This window comes from Crinia signifera, chromosome 19 (assembly GCF_055691185.1).
Source record: "Crinia signifera chromosome 19, ASM5569118v1, whole genome shotgun sequence".
NCBI classification, from domain to species: domain Eukaryota; kingdom Metazoa; phylum Chordata; class Amphibia; order Anura; family Myobatrachidae; genus Crinia; species Crinia signifera.
In genome coordinates, this window is record NC_139226.1 from 137,517,269 (window position 1) to 137,535,281 (window position 18,013).

Genomic DNA, 18,013 nt, shown 5'->3' on the forward strand with positions numbered 1-18,013 from the left:
TGAGTGTGTTAGTGCCCGGTTGGTGAAGTGTTAGTGTCCTGTCCCTGATTGCCCATCTCTGGTGAGTGTGTTAGTGCCCGGTTGGTGTAGTGTTAGTGTCCTGTCCATGATTGCCCATCTCTGGTGAGGGTGTGTTGCTCTCTGGTGTAGTGTTAGTGCCCGGTCGGTGTAGTGTTAATGTCCTGTCCCTGATTGCCCATCTCTGGTGAGTGTGTTAGTGCCCAGTTGGTGTAGTGTTAGTGTCCTGTCCATGATTGCCCATCTCTGGTGAGTGTGTTAGTGCTTGGCGGGTGTAGTGTTAGTGTCCTGTCCATGATTGCCCATCTCTGGTGAGGGTCTGTTGCTCTCTGGTGTAGTGTTAGTGCCCGGTCGGTGTAGTGTTAATGTCCTGTCCCTGATTGCCCATCTCTGGTGAGTGTGTTAGTGCCTGGTTGGTGTAGTGTTAGTGTCCTGTCCCTGATTGCCCATCTCTGGTGAGTGTGTTAGTGCCTGGTTGGTGTAGTGTTAGTGTCCTGTCCCTGATTGCCCATTTATGCAATGTAAGGACCTTATTGGATCCAGCAGTAACATTTGCTGCCTGAAATATAATGTGACTCCTTTCGCTCTCTGTTCCCTTTTTAGCTTCTCATGAATTACCTGGGAAATTACATCCCCCGTGTGTGGACCTTTGAGACCGGCTGTGTGGTATGTGAAGAAGGCCTGAGAAGCCTGGCGGGAATGAAGGTAGTTATGTTTTATTTTACACCTAGATACAGATATGATAGAGATGTAGTTACAGGTACGATCTTGATTGTACAGTACCTCTCCTAATCCGGACACATGGGACAGGGGGATTGGGGGGGAGTCAGGCGGGGGTGGCGGTCATATGGTCACCTATTAGCAGATAGCACTTCCCGTTGGTTTAGAGATATGACCACTGAAGGCTGACTGTCGTACACAGGAGACCCTCTGTACTTGCATGGCAAATCCTTCAAGTAAAGTATGTTACACTGCCAAATGCTGTTCTGCAGTGGGGTCTGGAATTATGCCTGGCTGGCACTCGCTGAGCCTCAGTGTGTGATATCCTCCCTGAACATTATAAGCCAAGTGCCCTCTCTGGAGTTGATGAGTGCTTAGGATGCCTCCAGGTCCCTTCTGTCCACCTCTCTATTATCAGTACATCTCACACCTCCCCACAACTATTCTTCTCGACCAGGAACCGAAGCTCTAACAAAATTCTGTGTTTGGGTTTTGTTAGACCGATGAATCCTTCCCGTTGGTTGTAATTGGCATCTTCATTGAGCAGCCAACGCCATTTGTTTCCGAATTCTTCAAGCGACTCTATAACATGCAGTATCCCAAGAGCCGGATCCAGCTTTACATCGCCAACCATGTAAGTAGGACAATCCTCGCAGTGGAAATGACCCACAACTTGGGGTGATGGGATGGGCTGGCAGTGGCTAGTAGAGGCTGTACCCTCTCTGTGTACTTGGGGAGGTTTGTGGGGACAACCTGTAACCTGTTTTATCCTTTGCACCCAGGAGCCTCATCACCAACGCCACGTGGAGCAGTTCCTGCAGGAGACCAGCTCAGAGTACAATGCTGTGAAGGTGATGGGGGCGGATGTGGCCTCTAACTTTGCTGATGCCCGTAATACTGGAATGTGAGTTTATAGGAATCCTCCACCCAAACGGAGGGTACCCATGTGACACAGGATTTGTAGCCTGATAAATGCACCATCGCATAAAACCTAACACAGTTTGGTAGAGGCAAATACAGTAGAACAATGTAAACATGCTTGGGATAGGCATATTGATATCCTTACAAAGAAATAAGGATCAAATATGGTTTGAGGTGTTTAATAAAGGGTCAGACTAGATGGGCCAAGTGGTTGTTATCTGCCATCACATTCCTTTTCCACCTTCCTTTGTGGAAGAGCTGAGGTTTTTACCTGCCGATGGGGTTAGACTGGCAGAGCGAGGGTGCCAAGTACAGAGCAGGCGCATTGTTGCAGGAGGACACCCCCCCCCCCTGCTTTCTATGATCTGTGACAATTACCTGTTACTCCGTAGGGATACCTGCCGACAGAACCCAGAGTGTGAATATTACTTCACCATCGACATCCAGGTGGTCCTGAAAAACTCCAGCATTCTGCGGACCCTCATCGAACAAAACAAGTACGTAGCAATCGGGCTCCTCTGCCCATAGGCATCCTGTAATAAGTCTGATGGTTGCACTTCTTTCCAATCTGCAGGTCCATCATCGCCCCCATGGTGAGTCGCATTCAGGATCTATGGTCCAATTTTTGGGGTGCATTGGGCGCAGATGGCTATTACGCTCGCTCGGAGGATTACATAGACATCGTTCACAGGCAGAGAGTGTGAGTAATGTGCGATGCGCTGAGGTATGTGCCGGTGCTATGGGAATAAATGGGATTCCACCATTGTCGGACTAAAGGCTGCATCTATTCTGTGGGATGTTTTGGGAGATTAACGCAAAGTTGCACGAGCACCAGTTTGCGGAGCATGTCTGCACACGACGGAAAGCGGAATATGCTGCGCTGTATAAGAAGCTGTGAATACATATGTTTTATTTCACTGTGCAAATCATTAGACAAGTGGATGTCGCCATCTAGTGGCAGAATGATGAAAGTATCTCTGTCATGCGGAATAAACACTCCTGAGCCATCGGTCGGACACTAGAAGAGATTGCATGGGGGTGGGGGGGTCCTTACAGTAATTCTCCAGCTGGCTGCAAGCTTTATTCTTAAATTATGATCCATCATTGCTGATACCAGATCAACGTCCTACCATGTATGACATGGGGACTCCTGACTCGCAGCTTGGGGATAACTAAGCTAGTTTTTTTTTTTATAGTTTTTGTTAATGTGACTGAACCAAGTTTTTGTGTAATCCGCCTGACTGATCCTGATGTTTGCAGTGGGATCTGGAACGTCCCCTATATCACCAACGTGTACCTGGTGAAAGGCAGCATTCTCCGGAATAAGCTCAGTCAGTACGATGTGTTCCGCGGGGGGAATCTGGACCCAGACATGGCGTTTTGTTACAATGTTCGCCAACAGGTCAGTATAGAAGGAGGTTGTCCTGTATATCAGCTGAACACAACGTTAATATATCGCCGGCAATGAAAAAATATACTTGTAATGAACAACAGAATCTGTAATCTCTCCATGGTGCGCTTATATACCGTGCGGGTCAAAGGCCGAATATACGATGCAGAGTATTCCTCATAACATCTTCTGATGTCATTATACATTGTTCTTCCTTCACTACATAGTCATGGCTCCGATGTAATCCAGGCCCTGATCCTGCAGCGCTGCATCTAGTGATCGCTCATGTACTGCAGGCGCGGGATTCCCTCCCGTGTACAGTAGTCCAGGCCCTGATCCTGCAGCGCTGCATCTAGTGATCACTCATACACTGCAGGCGCAGGATTCCCTCCCATGTACAGTAATCCAGGCCCTGATCCTGCAGCGCTGCATCTAATGATCACTCATATACTGCAGGCGCGGTATTCACTCCCGTGTACAGTAATCCAGGCCCTGATCCTGCAGCGCTGCATCTAGTGATCGCTCATACACTGCAGGCGCGGGATTCCCTCCCGTGTACAGTAATCCAGGCCCTGATCCTGCAGCGCTGCATCTAGCGATCGCTCATGTACTGCAGGCGCGGGATTCCCTCCCGTGTACAGTAATCCTGGCCCTGATCCTGCAGCGCTGCATCTAGCGATCGCTCATGTACTGCAGGCGCGGGATTCCCTCCCGTGTACAGTAATCCTGGCCCTGATCCTGCAGCGCTGCATCTAGTGATCGCTCATACACTGCAGGCGCGGGATTCCCTCCCGTGTACAGTAATCCAGGCCCTGATCCTGCAGCGCTGCATCTAGCGATCGCTCATGTACTGCAGGCGCGGGATTCCCTCCCGTGTACAGTAATCCAGGCCCTGATCCTGCAGCGCTGCATCTAGCGATCGCTCATACACTGCAGGCGCGGGATTCACTCCCGTGTACAGTAATCCAGGCCCTGATCATGCAGCACTGCATCTAGTGATCGCTCATACACTGCAGGCGCGGGATTCCCTCCCGTGTACAGTAATCCAGGCCCTGATCCTGCAGCGCTGCATCTAGCGATCGCTCATGTACTGCAGGCGCGGGATTCCCTCCCGTGTACAGTAATCCTGGCCCTGATCCTGCAGCGCTGCATCTAGCGATCGCTCATACACTGCAGGCGCGGGATTCCCTCCCGTGTACAGTAATCCAGGCCCTGATCCTGCAGCGCTGCATCTAGCGATCGCTCATGTACTGCAGGCGCGGGATTCCCTCCCGTGTACAGTAATCCAGGCCCTGATCCTGCAGCGCTGCATCTAGCGATCGCTCATGTACTGCAGGCGCGGGATTCCCTCCCGTGTACAGTAATCCAGGCCCTGATCCTGCAGCGCTGCATCTAGTGATCGCTCATACACTGCAGGCGCGGGATTCCCTCCCGTGTGCAGTAATCCAGGCCCTGATCCTGCAGCGCTGCATCTAGTGATCGCTCATACACTGCAGGCGCGGGATTCCCTCCCGTGTGCAGTAATCCAGGCCCTGATCCTGCAGCGCTGCATCTAGTGATCGCTCATGTACTGCAGGCGCGGGATTCCCTCCCGTGTACAGTAATCCAGGCCCTGATCCTGCAGCGCTGCATCTAGTGATCGCTCATACACTGCAGGCGCAGGATTCCCTCCCGTGTACAGTAATCCAGGCCCTGATCCTGCAGCGCTGCATCTAGCGATCGCTCATATACTGCAGGCGCGGGATTCCCTCCCGTGTACAGTAATCCAGGCCCTGATCCTGCAGCGCTGCATCTAGCGATCGCTCATATACTGCCGGCACGGGATTCCCTCCCATGTGCAGTAATCCAGGCCCTGATCCTGCAGCGCTGCATCTAGCGATCGCTCATACACTGCAGGCACGGGATTCCCTCCCATGTGCAGTAATCCAGGCCCTGATCCTGCAGCGCTGCATCTAGCGATCGCTCATGTACTGCAGGCGCGGGATTCCCTCCCGTGTACAGTAATCCAGGCCCTGATCCTGCAGCGCTGCATCTAGCGATCGCTCATATACTGCAGGCGCGGGATTCCCTCCCGTGTACAGTAATCCAGGCCCTGATCCTGCAGCGCTGCATCTAGCGATCGCTCATGTACTGCAGGCGCGGGATTCCCTCCCGTGTACAGTAATCCAGGCCCTGATCCTGCAGCGCTGCATCTAGTGATCGCTCATATACTGCAGGCGCGGGATTCCCTCCCGTGTACAGTAATCCAGGCCCTGATCCTGCAGCGCTGCATCTAGCGATCGCTCATGTACTGCAGGCACGGGATTCCCTCCCGTGTACAGTAATCCAGGCCCTGATCCTGCAGCGCTGCATCTAGCGATCGCTCATACACTGCAGGCGCGGGATTCCCTCCCATGTACAGTAATCCAGGCCCTGATCCTACAGCGCTGCATCTAGCGATCGCTCATACACTGCAGGCGCGGGATTCCCTCCCATGTACAGTAATCCAGGCCCTGATCCTGCAGCGCTGCATCTAGTGATCGCTCATACACTGCAGGTGCGGGATTCCCTCCTGTGTACAGTAATCCAGGCCCTGATCCTGCAGCGCTGCATCTAGCGATCGCTCATGTAGTGCAGGCACGGTATTCCCTCCCGTGTACAGTAATCCAGGCCCTGATCCTGCAGCGCTGCATCTAGCGATCGCTCATGTAGTGCAGGCGCAGGATTCCCTCCCGTGTACAGTAATCCAGGCCCTGATCCTGCAACGCTGCATCTAGTGATCGCTCATGTACTGCAGGCGCGGGATTCACTCCCGTGTACAGTAATCCAGGCCCTGATCCTGCAGCGCTGCATCTAGCGATCGCTCATATACTGCAGGCGCGGTATTCCCTCCCATGTACGTTGGTTCGGAGTTCTATGCATCTCAGCTGCTCCTCTGCGGCCATTAAATGAGGGTGGGTGGTGTTGGTGTGAATGCGCACAATAGACACGAATCATGGGCATGCTGCCAGTGTTTCTTGCTATATTGAGTCATGGGTATGTGTAGTTGGCGTTCTTGCGGACCCCGGACTGTGCCCATCCCAGTACAGGAGGGGAAGCGGACTGCCAGGTTCCCATATTCTCCCTGACGCAGCTTTGTGTACCCTGCACCTGTGTTTGCCAGGAGAAAACAATTCTGCATTCCATGGTGATTTGCTGGCAATGTGTTAGTGGTGGGGTCTGTGGTCTGTTTTGGGGGAGGGGTGCGATGATTCTTACTGACATCTTGTATGCTTCTAGGGGGTCTTCATGTTTGTGACAAACCTGCAGTCATTCGGTCACATCCTGTATTTGGAGAATTACCAGACCACTCACTATAACAATGACCTTTGGCAGATCTACGATAACATCCAGGTGAGATCCTGTGCTGCCCTATGCTGCCCTGTGCCAACACAAGCTTGTCTGTTACACTGTATCTGCATTCAGGGTAGTTACAGAACTCAGCGATTCCTATATATTAGTCCCAGCAGCCATATAATACAGGGACAAATATAATGTTGTTCTGCTGTTGGTAACGTTTTATTTTCACCTCACAGGACTGGAAAGAAAAGTACATTCATCCCAATCACTCCGCGGTTCTCAAAGGGAAAATCATTGAATCGGTAAATATGATAAAACCGAGCTTGGTCTATATTACGGTGATCTTACCTATAATACATGGTCTTCCAGGCACAGTAGTATCAGCTGCGGTTGTTTCTGTTACTCCAGAAACAGGCTGCTGCAGTGATGGTGCGGTGTCATGCAGTGATGGTGCGGTGTCATGCAGTTATGGTGCGGTGTCATGCAGTGACAATAACAGTCCTTTATCATGTACTTTGTGTCCTAAAAAAACAAAAGTAACCACAACGTCTAAGAATACACATTGATGGTTTGTCCAGCGCCAAACATTTTTAACTTACTGCCAAGTCCTTCTGCAAGTTTTGCTACATATGTATAGTTCACACGTTCATACCTCTGTTAGTGACATCCGTATATCCCAGGTCATCTGACACTAACCCAGACTCCCATATGGTATAAGTATAGGGGTATAGTGGTCTGGCCGGCTGTGTATCACCTATAAAGGAGACATATTTGTGTTTAGTGTTATGTTCTTATCTCTTGCTCACGTATAACTGAGAATAATCTGTCTTCCTGTGTGGTGTATTGCAGCCGTGCCCAGACGTCTACTGGTTCCCGGTATTTACCACAACCGCCTGTGATGAGCTGGTGGAGGAGATGGAACATTATGGTCAGTGGTCAAGTGGCAGCAAATCGGTAAGAACCCTACTGTGCCGTAGCATATAAATTAGAGGGGACTGCGCACAAGAGCATTTCTCTTTTGTTCTCCCTAATTTGTAAGCTTCTTCTGAGCCTTTTAGACAGCTTTATATTACCAGGCTTTGCCCATTTGTTTTCATTTCCCTTGAATATGACGCATAGTTCTGTTCACCATTGTGTCCAACGTGGCGTCCCCGGTCACTAACAGGAAACACTTTGCCTGATTAATTGGGTATAGAGCACAGACCAAGGCTGGAAGGGAATGGCAGTGTATGGAGGCATGTATAAGCCATCAGAGGGGGTACAGGTCCTTCCTGCTTTCCCGTACAGACTCGTTATTATCAGTGACACTCGTCATGGAGGAAAACCCTTGAGTTGTTGGATAGTAAAAGTTATCTGCAGGTGGAAACATGTTTAAGAGATATTTACTATGTGCCGTTATGGTGCGGAGTGGCTGTAATGCAGAGTTTTTATTCTTTGTTCTGCAATAAGTTGCGGAAAATATGGGGGTCAGGGAGAGAGATGAGGTGAGGTTGGGGGTCAGGAGAGAGATGAGGTGAGGTTGGGGGTCAGGGAGAGATGCGGTGAGGTTGGTGGGTCAGGGAGAGAGATGAGGTGAGGATGGGGGCCAGGGAGGCAGATGAGGTGAGGATGGGGGCCAGGGAGGGAGGTGAGGTGAGGTTGGTGGGTCAGGGAGAGAGATGAGGTGAGGATGAGGGTCAAGGAGGGAGGGAGGTGAGGTGATTTTGGGGATCAGGGAGGGAGATGATGAGGTTGTGGGGTCGGGGAGGGAGGTGATGAGGTTGGAGGTCGGGGAGGGAGGTGATGAGGTTGGGGGTCGGGGAGGGAGATGATGAGGTTGTGGTGTCGGGGAGGGAGATGATGAGGTTGTGGGGCCGGGGAGGGAGATGATGAGGTTGTGGGGCCGGGGAGGGAGATGATGAGGTTGGGGGTCGGGGAGGGAGATGATGAGGTTGGGGGTCGGGGAGGGAGATGATGAGGTTGGGGGTCGGGGAGGGAGATGATGAGGTCGGGGAGGGAGATGATGAGGTTGGGGGTCGGGGAGGGAGATGATGAGGTCAGGGAGGGAGATGATGAGGTCGGGGAGGGAGATGATGAGGTCGGGGGTGGAGATGATGAGGTCGGGGGTGGAGATGATGAGGTTGGGGGTCGGGGAGGGAGATGATGAGGTTGTGGGGTCGGGGAGGGAGATGATGAGGTTGTGGGGTCGGGGAGGGAGATGATGAGGTTGTGGGGTCGGGGAGGGAGATGATGAGGTTGTGGGTCGGGGATGATGAGGTTGTGGGGCAGGGGAGGGAGATGATGAGGTTGTGGGGCAGGGGAGGGAGATGATGAGGTTAGGGGTCGGGGAGGGAGATGATGAGGTTAGGGGTCGGGGAGGGAGATGATGAGGTTAGGGGTCGGGGAGGGAGATGATGAGGTTGGAGGTCGGGGAGGGAGATGATGAGGTCGGGGAGGGAGATGATGAGGTCGGGGAGGGAGATGATGAGGTCGGGGAGGGAGATGATGAGGTCGGGGAGGGAGATGATGAGGTCGGGGAGGGAGATGATGAGGTCGGGGAGGGAGATGATGAGGTCGGGGAGGGAGATGATGAGGTCGGGGAGGGAGATGATGATGTTGGGGGTCGGGGAGGGAGATGATGAGGTTGGGGGTCGGGGAGGGAGATGATGAGGTTGGGGGTCGGGGAGGGGGAGATGATGAGGTTGTGGGGCCGGGGAGGGAGATGATGAGGTTGTGGGGCCGGGGAGGGAGATGATGAGGTTGTGGGGCCGGGGAGGGAGATGATGAGGTTGTGGGGTCGGGGAGGGAGGTGATGAGGTTGTGGGGTCGGGGAGGGAGATGATGAGGTTGTGGGTCGGGGATGATAAGGTTGTGGGGCAGGGGAGGGAGATGATGAGGTTGTGGGGCAGGGGAGGGAGATGATGAGGTTGTGGGGCAGGGGAGGGAGATGATGAGGTTGTGGGGCAGGGGAGGGAGATGATGAGGTTGTGGGGCAGGGGAGGGAGATGATGAGGTTGTGGGGCAGGGGAGGGAGATGATGAGGTTGTGGGGCAGGGGAGGGAGATGATGAGGTTGTGGGGCAGGGGAGGGAGATGATGAGGTTGTGGGGCAGGGGAGGGAGATGATGAGGTTGTGGGGCAGGGGAGGGAGATGATGAGGTTGTGGGGTCGGGGAGGGAGATGATGAGGTTGTGGGGTCGGGGAGGGAGATGATGAGGTGGTGGGGCCGGGGAGGGAGATGATGAGGTTGGGAGTCGGGGAGGGAGATGATGAGGTTGTGGGGCCGGGGAGGGAGATGATGAGGTTGGAGGTCGGGGAGGAAGATGATGAGGTCGGGGAGGGAGATGATGAGGTCGGGGAGGGAGATGATGAGGTCGGGGGTGGAGATGATGAGGTCGGGGGTGGAGATGATGAGGTCGGGGGTGAAGATGATGAGGTTGGGGGTCGGGGAGGGGGAGATGATGAGGTTGTGGGGCCGGGGAGGGAGATGATGAGGTCGGGGGTGGAGATGATGAGGTCGGGGGTGGAGATGATGAGGTTGGGGGTCGGGGAGGGAGATGATGAGGTTGGGGGTCGGGGAGGGGGAGATGATGAGGTTGGGGGTCGGGGAGGGGGAGATGATGAGGTTGTGGGGCCGGGGAGGGAGATGATGAGGTTGTGGGGCCGGGGAGGGAGATGATGAGGTTGTGGGGTCGGGGAGGGAGATGATGAGGTTGTGGGGTCGGGGATGATGAGGTTGTGGGGCCGGGGAGGGAGATGATGAGGTCGGGGGTGGAGATGATGAGGTTGGGGGTCGGGGAGGGAGATGATGAGGTCGGGGAGGGGGAGATGATGAGGTTGTGGGGCCGGGGAGGGAGATGATGAGGTTGTGGGGCCGGGGAGGGAGATGATGAGGTTGTGGGGCCGGGGAGGGAGATGATGAGGTTGTGGGGTCGGGGAGGGAGATGATGAGGTTGTGGGGTCGGGGATGATGAGGTTGTGGGGCCGGGGAGGGAGATGATGAGGTCGGGGGTGGAGATGATGAGGTTGGGGGTCGGGGAGGGAGATGATGAGGTTGGGGGTCGGGGAGGGGGAGATGATGAGGTTGTGGGGCCGGGGAGGGAGATGATGAGGTTGTGGGGCCGGGGAGGGAGATGATGAGGTTGTGGGGCCGGGGAGGGAGATGATGAGGTTGTGGGGCCGGGGAGGGAGATGATGAGGTTGTGGGGCCGGGGAGGGAGATGATGAGGTTGTGGGGTCGGGGAGGGAGATGATGAGGTTGTGGGCTCGGGGATGATGAGGTTGTGGGGCCGGGGAGGGAGATGATGAGGTCGGGGGTGGAGATGATGAGGTTGGGGGTCGGGGAGGGAGATGATGAGGTTGGGGGTCGGGGAGGGGGAGATGATGAGGTTGTGGGGCCGGGGAGGGAGATGATGAGGTTGTGGGGCCGGGGAGGGAGATGATGAGGTTGTGGGGCCGGGGAGGGAGATGATGAGGTTGTGGGGCCGGGGAGGGAGATGATGAGGTTGTGGGGCCGGGGAGGGAGATGATGAGGTTGTGGGGCCGGGGAGGGAGATGATGAGGTTGTGGGGCCGGGGAGGGAGATGATGAGGTTGTGGGGTCGGGGATGATGAGGTTGTGGGGCCGGGGAGGGAGATGATGAGGTCGGGGGTGGAGATGATGAGGTTGGGGGTCGGGGAGGGAGATGATGAGGTTGGGGGTCGGGGAGGGGGAGATGATGAGGTTGTGGGGCCGGGGAGGGAGATGATGAGGTTGTGGGGCCGGGGAGGGAGATGATGAGGTTGTGGGGCCGGGGAGGGAGATGATGAGGTTGGGGGTCGGGGAGGGGGAGATGATGAGGTTGGGGGTCGGGGAGGGAGATGATGAGGTTGGGGGTCGGGGAGGGAGATGATGAGGTTGTGGGGCCGGGGAGGGAGATGATGAGGTTGTGGGGCCGGGGAGGGAGATGATGAGGTTGTGGGGCCGGGGAGGGAGATGATGAGGTTGTGGGGTCGGGGATGATGAGGTTGGGGGTCGGGGAGGGGGAGATGATGAGGTTGTGGGGCCGGGGAGGGAGATGATGAGGTCGGGGGTGGAGATGATGAGGTTGGGGGTCGGGGAGGGAGATGATGAGGTTGGGGGTCGGGGAGGGGGAGATGATGAGGTTGTGGGGCCGGGGAGGGAGATGATGAGGTTGTGGGGCCGGGGAGGGAGATGATGAGGTTGTGGGGCCGGGGAGGGAGATGATGAGGTTGGGGGTCGGGGAGGGAGATGAGGTGAGAGGTGAATATACCCCATAGTTCCTGGCTATCTGTGTCTATGGTGAGGCATAAATGACAATGTACACAGCACCACCTACAGGCAGCTAGTATACACTGTGCCCTAACCTCTAGTGCCTTCAGTTCCTCAGTAATGTGTCCGTCCTCCTTGGTGTGTTGCAGGACCAGAGACTGCAGGGGGGGTATGAGAATGTCCCGACCATTGACATTCACATGACCCAAATCAACTACCAGAAGGAATGGCAAAAATTCCTGCTAGACTTTGTGGCCCCCATTACGGAGAAGATGTACCCCGGCTACTACACCCAGGTAGGGATAACTGCGCCGGGCTTACCTAAAGGCGTTGCTCCTGGTTACAACAGTACATGATGGAAATTGATAGTATAGAAAATCTTATTTTCGGGAGTACCAGAAGGGGAATTCAGAAAAAAAGCTTTTTCTTTGGGATTCATGGGCTCCACCGGGTTACAGGGATGGGATTCTGGGGTGCACCCCGTTAACAAGAGGTGCAACCCTGCGGAGACCTTTCAGTAGTAAAGGTTGCAGGTGCACAATTCACACTCCCAATTTACTAATAATCATTGCAATAAAAAGTGAAAGTCACAGGGACTTATATCGCTGCGCGATCAAAAATAAAATAATAAAGTAAAATAAAGCTTGGTATTGCCTCAAGCAATCCCACTGAAGAAAGAAACTGTGCACCAACGGTGAAAAAAACGGTGCACCAACAAAACACTGATATCCAGAGCAGGAGGCGGGGTTATAGGGGGAGGAGTCAAACATCCTGGGATATCCCGAGAAGTGCGTTAATTCTTCAAAACATTTATCCAAGCATCCTGGGATACCTAAAAGCTTTACTGATTGGTGCCCAGGACTCTGGATCCACCTATAACCCCAAGGTTAACCTTGTGGATCCCATGAACCTAGAAGAAAGAGATAACTGAAGGTGAGTCTACCATAACGCTCATTATTTGTCTTCCGCGGCTAATGCTCAGAAAGCATCAACTGGGCCACGTATGAGACGTGTGACCACCAGAGAAGAGCAGTAATGGTGGTACAGAATATTGGCGGCAGATGCTGAATGGCGCCCCCTGTGGTCACTGACCAGCTCTGTTCTTATACCTACAGGCTCAGTTTGATCTGGCCTTTGTGGTGCGCTACAAACCGGACGAACAGCCATTACTGGAGCCCCACCACGATGCATCGACCTTCACCATTAACATAGCCCTGAATGGGGTGGGAGAGGACTACGAGGTAAGTAACCTGTGCAGCAGTTGCTATGGGTTACAGTACAACTGCACTGTATTGTTTTGTTGTAGAATTGTCCTCTCAGTGTCTTTGGTCAGAGAATATAGATATCTCATTCTGCATTCCTACAATAGATTTATCTGAATGCTTTGTAGGAACCAGTGACATTACTGAGGCACATAATGGAGGCAGCCATGTTGTGGGATGACAACACATCCACTGTAGGGACCAATGGTGTCACTCAGGCACATAGTGGAGGCAGCCATGTTGTGGTATGTTAGCACCCCACCCACATATAGGAACTGTAGCAGAAGGCAGACATTTTTTGGGATGACTTGTCCTCTGTAGGAACCAGTGACCTCACTAAGACACATAGCGGAGGCAGACATGTTGTGGGATAACACATCCTCTGTAGGAACCAGCGGAGGAAGCCATGTTGTGGGATGTCAACACATCCACTGTAGGGACCAGTGATGTCACTGAGGCACATAGTGGAGGCAGCCATGTTGTGGTATATTAGCACCCCACCCACCCATAGGAACTGTAGCAGAAGGCAGCCATTTTGTGGGATAACAACACATCCACTGTAGGGACCAGTGATGTCACTGAGGCGTGTAGTGGAGGCAGCCATTTTGTGGGATGACGACTCATCCACTGTAGGGACCAGTGATGTCACTGAGGCGCGTAGTGGAGGCAGCCATGTTGTGGGATGACGACTCATCCACTGTAGGGACCAGTGATGTCGCTGAGGCACGTAGTGGAGGCAGCCATGCTGTGCGTCCCTTGTAGTGAGCCCTGTGTTTATCGCTGCTTCTCTCCCGCAGGGCGGTGGCTGCAGATTCCTGCGCTACAATTGCTCCGTAACGGCCCCTAGGAAAGGTTGGGCCCTGATGCACCCTGGACGACTGACTCACTACCACGAAGGACTCCGCACTACAAAGGGAACCCGCTACATCGCAGTCTCCTTTGTGGACCCTTAAGTGGAAGAAACATTTGAGACGTTACAATGTAACACTGATAAAGTATTAGATGGTGTCAGTAGATTACTGAGGGCACTACGAACTGTATCTTCCCAGACAGGTCCCTGCTGAACCCCAACATACCCTACTCAGATTGCTATGGAGTGTTAGGGGTGTGCCCTGATGACGTCTTAGGTCTGTATATAGCAGTGTAAATGGCAGCAGCTTCATCGCTATATTCCTCCTCTCCATGGCTGATCACCGTCTCCGTGCCCCCGCCACATGTGCCGAGTGTGTTCAGGATCGGGTATCACACAATCCTATTCTTACACGCTCACATTTACCTTTCTGACGCCCCTGTATATTGCAGTACAGGTCCTAAGGATGTCTCTCATTTACTGATTAACACATACTTGAAAACATTCGCAGAGCAGAGCATGGCCGGATCATCAATCAGATACACTAGGCTCCTGTCTGAGGCTCACTGTACAGTCACAGCATGGCCGGATCATCAATCAGATACACTAGGCTCCTGTCTGAGGCTCACTGTACAGTCACAGCATAGCCGGATCATCAATCAGATACACTAGGCTCCTGTCTGAGGCTCACTGTACAGTCACAGCATAGCCGGATCATCAATCAGATACACTAGGCTCCTGTCTGAGGCTCACTGTACAGTCATAGCATGGCCGGATCATCAATCAGATACACTAGGCTCCTGTCTGAGGCTCACTGTACAGTCACCGCATAGCCGGATCATCAATCAGATACACTAGGCTCCTGTCTGAGGCTCACTGTACAGTCACAGCATGGCCGGATCATCAGTCAGATACACTAGGCTCCTGTCTGAGGCTCACTGTACAGTCACAGCATGGCCGGATCATCAATCAGATACACTAGGCTCCTGTCTGAGGCTCACTGTACAGTCACAGCATGGCCGGATCATCAATCAGATACATTCGGCTCCTGTCTGAGGCTCACTGTACAGTCACCGCATAGCCGGATCATCAATCAGATACACTAGGCTCCTGTCTGAGGCTCACTGTACAGTCACAGCATGGCAGGATCATCAATCAGATACACTAGGCTCCTGTCTGAGGCTCACTGTACAGTCACAGCATGGCCGGATCATCAATCAGATACACTAGGCTAGGCTTATGTCTGAGGCTCACTGTACAGCCACAGCATGGCCGGATCCCCCATCAGACACTCTGCTCCTGTCTGAGGCTCACTGTACAGCCACAGCATAGCCGGTTACCCATCAGACACTCTGCTCCTGCCTAAGGCTCACTGTACACTCACAGCATGGCCGGATCCCCCATCAGACACTCTAGCCTCCTGCCTAATGCTCACTGTACACTCACAGCATGGCCAGATCCCCCATCAGACACTCTGTGCTCCTGCCTAATGCTCACTGCACACTCACAGCATAGCCAGATCATCAATCAGATACACTAGGCTCCTGTCTAAGGCTCACTGTACAGTCACAGCATGGCCGGATCATCAATCAGATACACTAGGCTCCTGTCTAAGGCTCACTGTACAGTCACAGCATAGCCGGATCATCAATCAGATACACTAGGCTCCTGTCTGAGGCGCACTGTACAGTCACAGCATGGCCGGATCATCAATCAGATACACTAGGCTCCTGTCTAGTGCAGCCCACACACGCACCGATCCCGGCGTGCGTTGTGGGCTTAACTAGCACACATAGCATCGCATCGTATGCCTTGTGCATACGATGTGCATGCGATGCTATGCTAGAAAAAGCTAGTACAAAAAGTATGTGCAGCACATACTTTTTGTACTGTACGATGAGGAGCGCGTACCCCATCGCACCGCCGGCAACGGTGCATGTGTGGGCTCCTTAAGGCTCACTGTACAATCACAGCATAGCTGGATCCCCCATCAGACACTCTGTGCTCCTGCCTAATGCTCACTGTACACTCACAGCATGGCCAGATCCCCCATCAGACACTCTGTGCTCCAACCTAAGGTTCACTGTACAGCCACAGCATGGCCGGATCCCCCATCAGACACTCTGTGCTCCGGCCTAAGGCTCACTGTACACTCACAGCATAGCCATAGACACTCCAAAGGGTATATTTATAAAAGTGGAGATGTTGCCCATAGCAACCAATAATATAGCTATCCTTTTCTTTAAGGTACTAGAAAAATACGTTTTATAGCTGATTGTTTGTTTGTTACGGGCAAAACCGTCACTTTAGTAAATATGCCCTTGTGTTTCATCTGAATCCTGTGTGGATCTATAGATTTAGCACTGGGATGTTCCTATCCGTAGTGTTACATGTCCCTGCAGCCAGGGGGCGATAGCTGTAATAGAAGCTGGGTCTTCTGCATGCTGTCTGATCCGTAGTAGTAAGGCAGGAGTTACACAGGGGCTGTGACGGTAGATGAGAACCACTAGGCCCATGTACACGCACCCACTTACACGCTAGGGTTAATATTGCTTTTTTAATTGTTGGGAGCCAATTAACCAGTATATTGTGTATTGGGGGTGGACCTGGAGTACCCAGAGGAATACCACGCAAGTGCTTGGAGAATATACGAACTCCACACCCTTGTGTTGGGAATAGAACCCATGACCTCAGTGCTGTGAAGCAGCAGTGCTATCCACTACACCAACCGTGCTGCTTTATAACATATACCAGTCTGCTGATTATTCCAGGGTCTGTGCCAGTAGTCGCTGTATACATACTCACCATGTTGGGCTGTACGTATTCTGGGGAATGTCCTGGAGTAGATAATACAGACTGTGCAGTGTCTGCGCTTTAGTCTCCCCGGTGCGTCGCTGTTAATGGGGAAGTTTGTTAATAAGTAAATGGCGTTTCCCAGTTCAGTTGCATTTCCTATATATTGTTTTATATGCCACACTGTAACTATCGCTTTCCCTTCCTGGCCCTATGCTTTTGCTTTTCAGCCACGTGTTTATAGATATTTATAGATTCATTATTTATTCTGCTCATTTGAAATGTGCGGCACCCCGGGACTGTAACGTTGCAGAACTGCTTTATATATAAATGCTTGGCTGGAAAGCACAGACATGCGCTAGAGAAGCTTGTAAGTGAGCCTGCAGGTGGGCACCCAGATATGGTGGTATTGTGCTGCACAGAATTACTGACCATTGTGCCTTATTATTATTGTGCCTTCATGATGCTTGGTAGCGCAGTGCGCGCAGACGTTGGCACCGCCCGCTGACTGATGTTTGTGTATTTTGCTGTGAGTAGCAGAGACGCTGGAAATATTTTCACACCGGAATCTCGCCGCTCCGCAATCGTGTTCTGTGATGTCGTCACTTCCTCAACTTCACAGCAGGAATATAAATACTGTTTTGTACATTGCGAGTAGATTGGATTTTTTCATTAAAATAATGACCTGTACTTGTGTCTCCGTTACTGACTGTAGAGCGCATGTTTCCTGCGGTGAGTGCGGTGTGCTGTGCAGTGACAGCGGTGCATGGGTAACAGTGATTCACTGTTACAGATGAAGCACTGCAGTGAGAGTGTGGCACGCTCAGCAGTGACAGCGGTGCATGGGTAACAGTGATTCACTGTTACAGATGAAGCGCTGCAGTGAGAGTGTGGCACGCTCTGCAGCAGTGAATGGGTAACAGTGATTCCCTGTTAGAGGAAGCGCTGCGGTGAGCGTGCGGAACGCTCTGCAGTGGTGCATGGGTAACACTGATTCCCTGTTACAGAGGAAGGGCTGCAGTGAGAGTGCGGCACGCTCTGCAGTGACAGCGGTGCATGGGTAACACGGATTCCCTGTGACAGATGAAGCGCTGCGGTGAGAGTGCGGCACGCTCTGCAGTGACAGCGGTGCATGGGTAACACTGATTCCCTGTTACAGAGGAAGCGCTGCAGTGAGAGTGCGGCACGCTCTGCAGTGACAGCGGTGCATGGGTAACACTGATTCCCTGTTACAGAGGAAGCGCTGCGGTGAGCGTGCGGAACGCTCTGCAGTGACAGCGGTGCATGGGTAACACTGATTCCCTGTTACAGAGGAAGCGCTGCGGTGAGAGTGCGGCACGCTCTGCAGTGACAGCGGTGCATGGGTAACACTGATTCCCTGTGACAGAGGAAGCGCTGCAGTGAGAGTGCGGCACGGTATGATTGCTCCCATACATTACCAGGTTTTTGTTCCCACCAAACAGATTGGACAGATAAATATGTAGGTGTGTAC

General features: G+C 53.0%; 1 protein-coding gene across 1 annotated transcript in view; it reads left to right on the forward strand.

The window, feature by feature from the left end:
- Positions 1–17,211, forward strand: part of PLOD1 (procollagen-lysine,2-oxoglutarate 5-dioxygenase 1) — a 28,626-nt gene extending 11,415 nt beyond the window's left edge. The window contains exons 8-19 of the mRNA XM_083163465.1: positions 622–723; positions 1,238–1,372; positions 1,521–1,642; positions 2,052–2,156; positions 2,234–2,359; positions 2,920–3,061; positions 6,308–6,421; positions 6,604–6,669; positions 7,217–7,321; positions 11,766–11,912; positions 12,732–12,857; positions 13,676–17,211. Coding sequence (XP_083019591.1) covers positions 622–723; positions 1,238–1,372; positions 1,521–1,642; positions 2,052–2,156; positions 2,234–2,359; positions 2,920–3,061; positions 6,308–6,421; positions 6,604–6,669; positions 7,217–7,321; positions 11,766–11,912; positions 12,732–12,857; positions 13,676–13,831 — 1,446 coding nt within the window. The 3' untranslated portion in view covers positions 13,832–17,211. The remainder of the gene's footprint in view (positions 1–621; positions 724–1,237; positions 1,373–1,520; positions 1,643–2,051; positions 2,157–2,233; positions 2,360–2,919; positions 3,062–6,307; positions 6,422–6,603; positions 6,670–7,216; positions 7,322–11,765; positions 11,913–12,731; positions 12,858–13,675) is intronic.
- Positions 17,212–18,013: the final 802 nt, after the last annotated feature.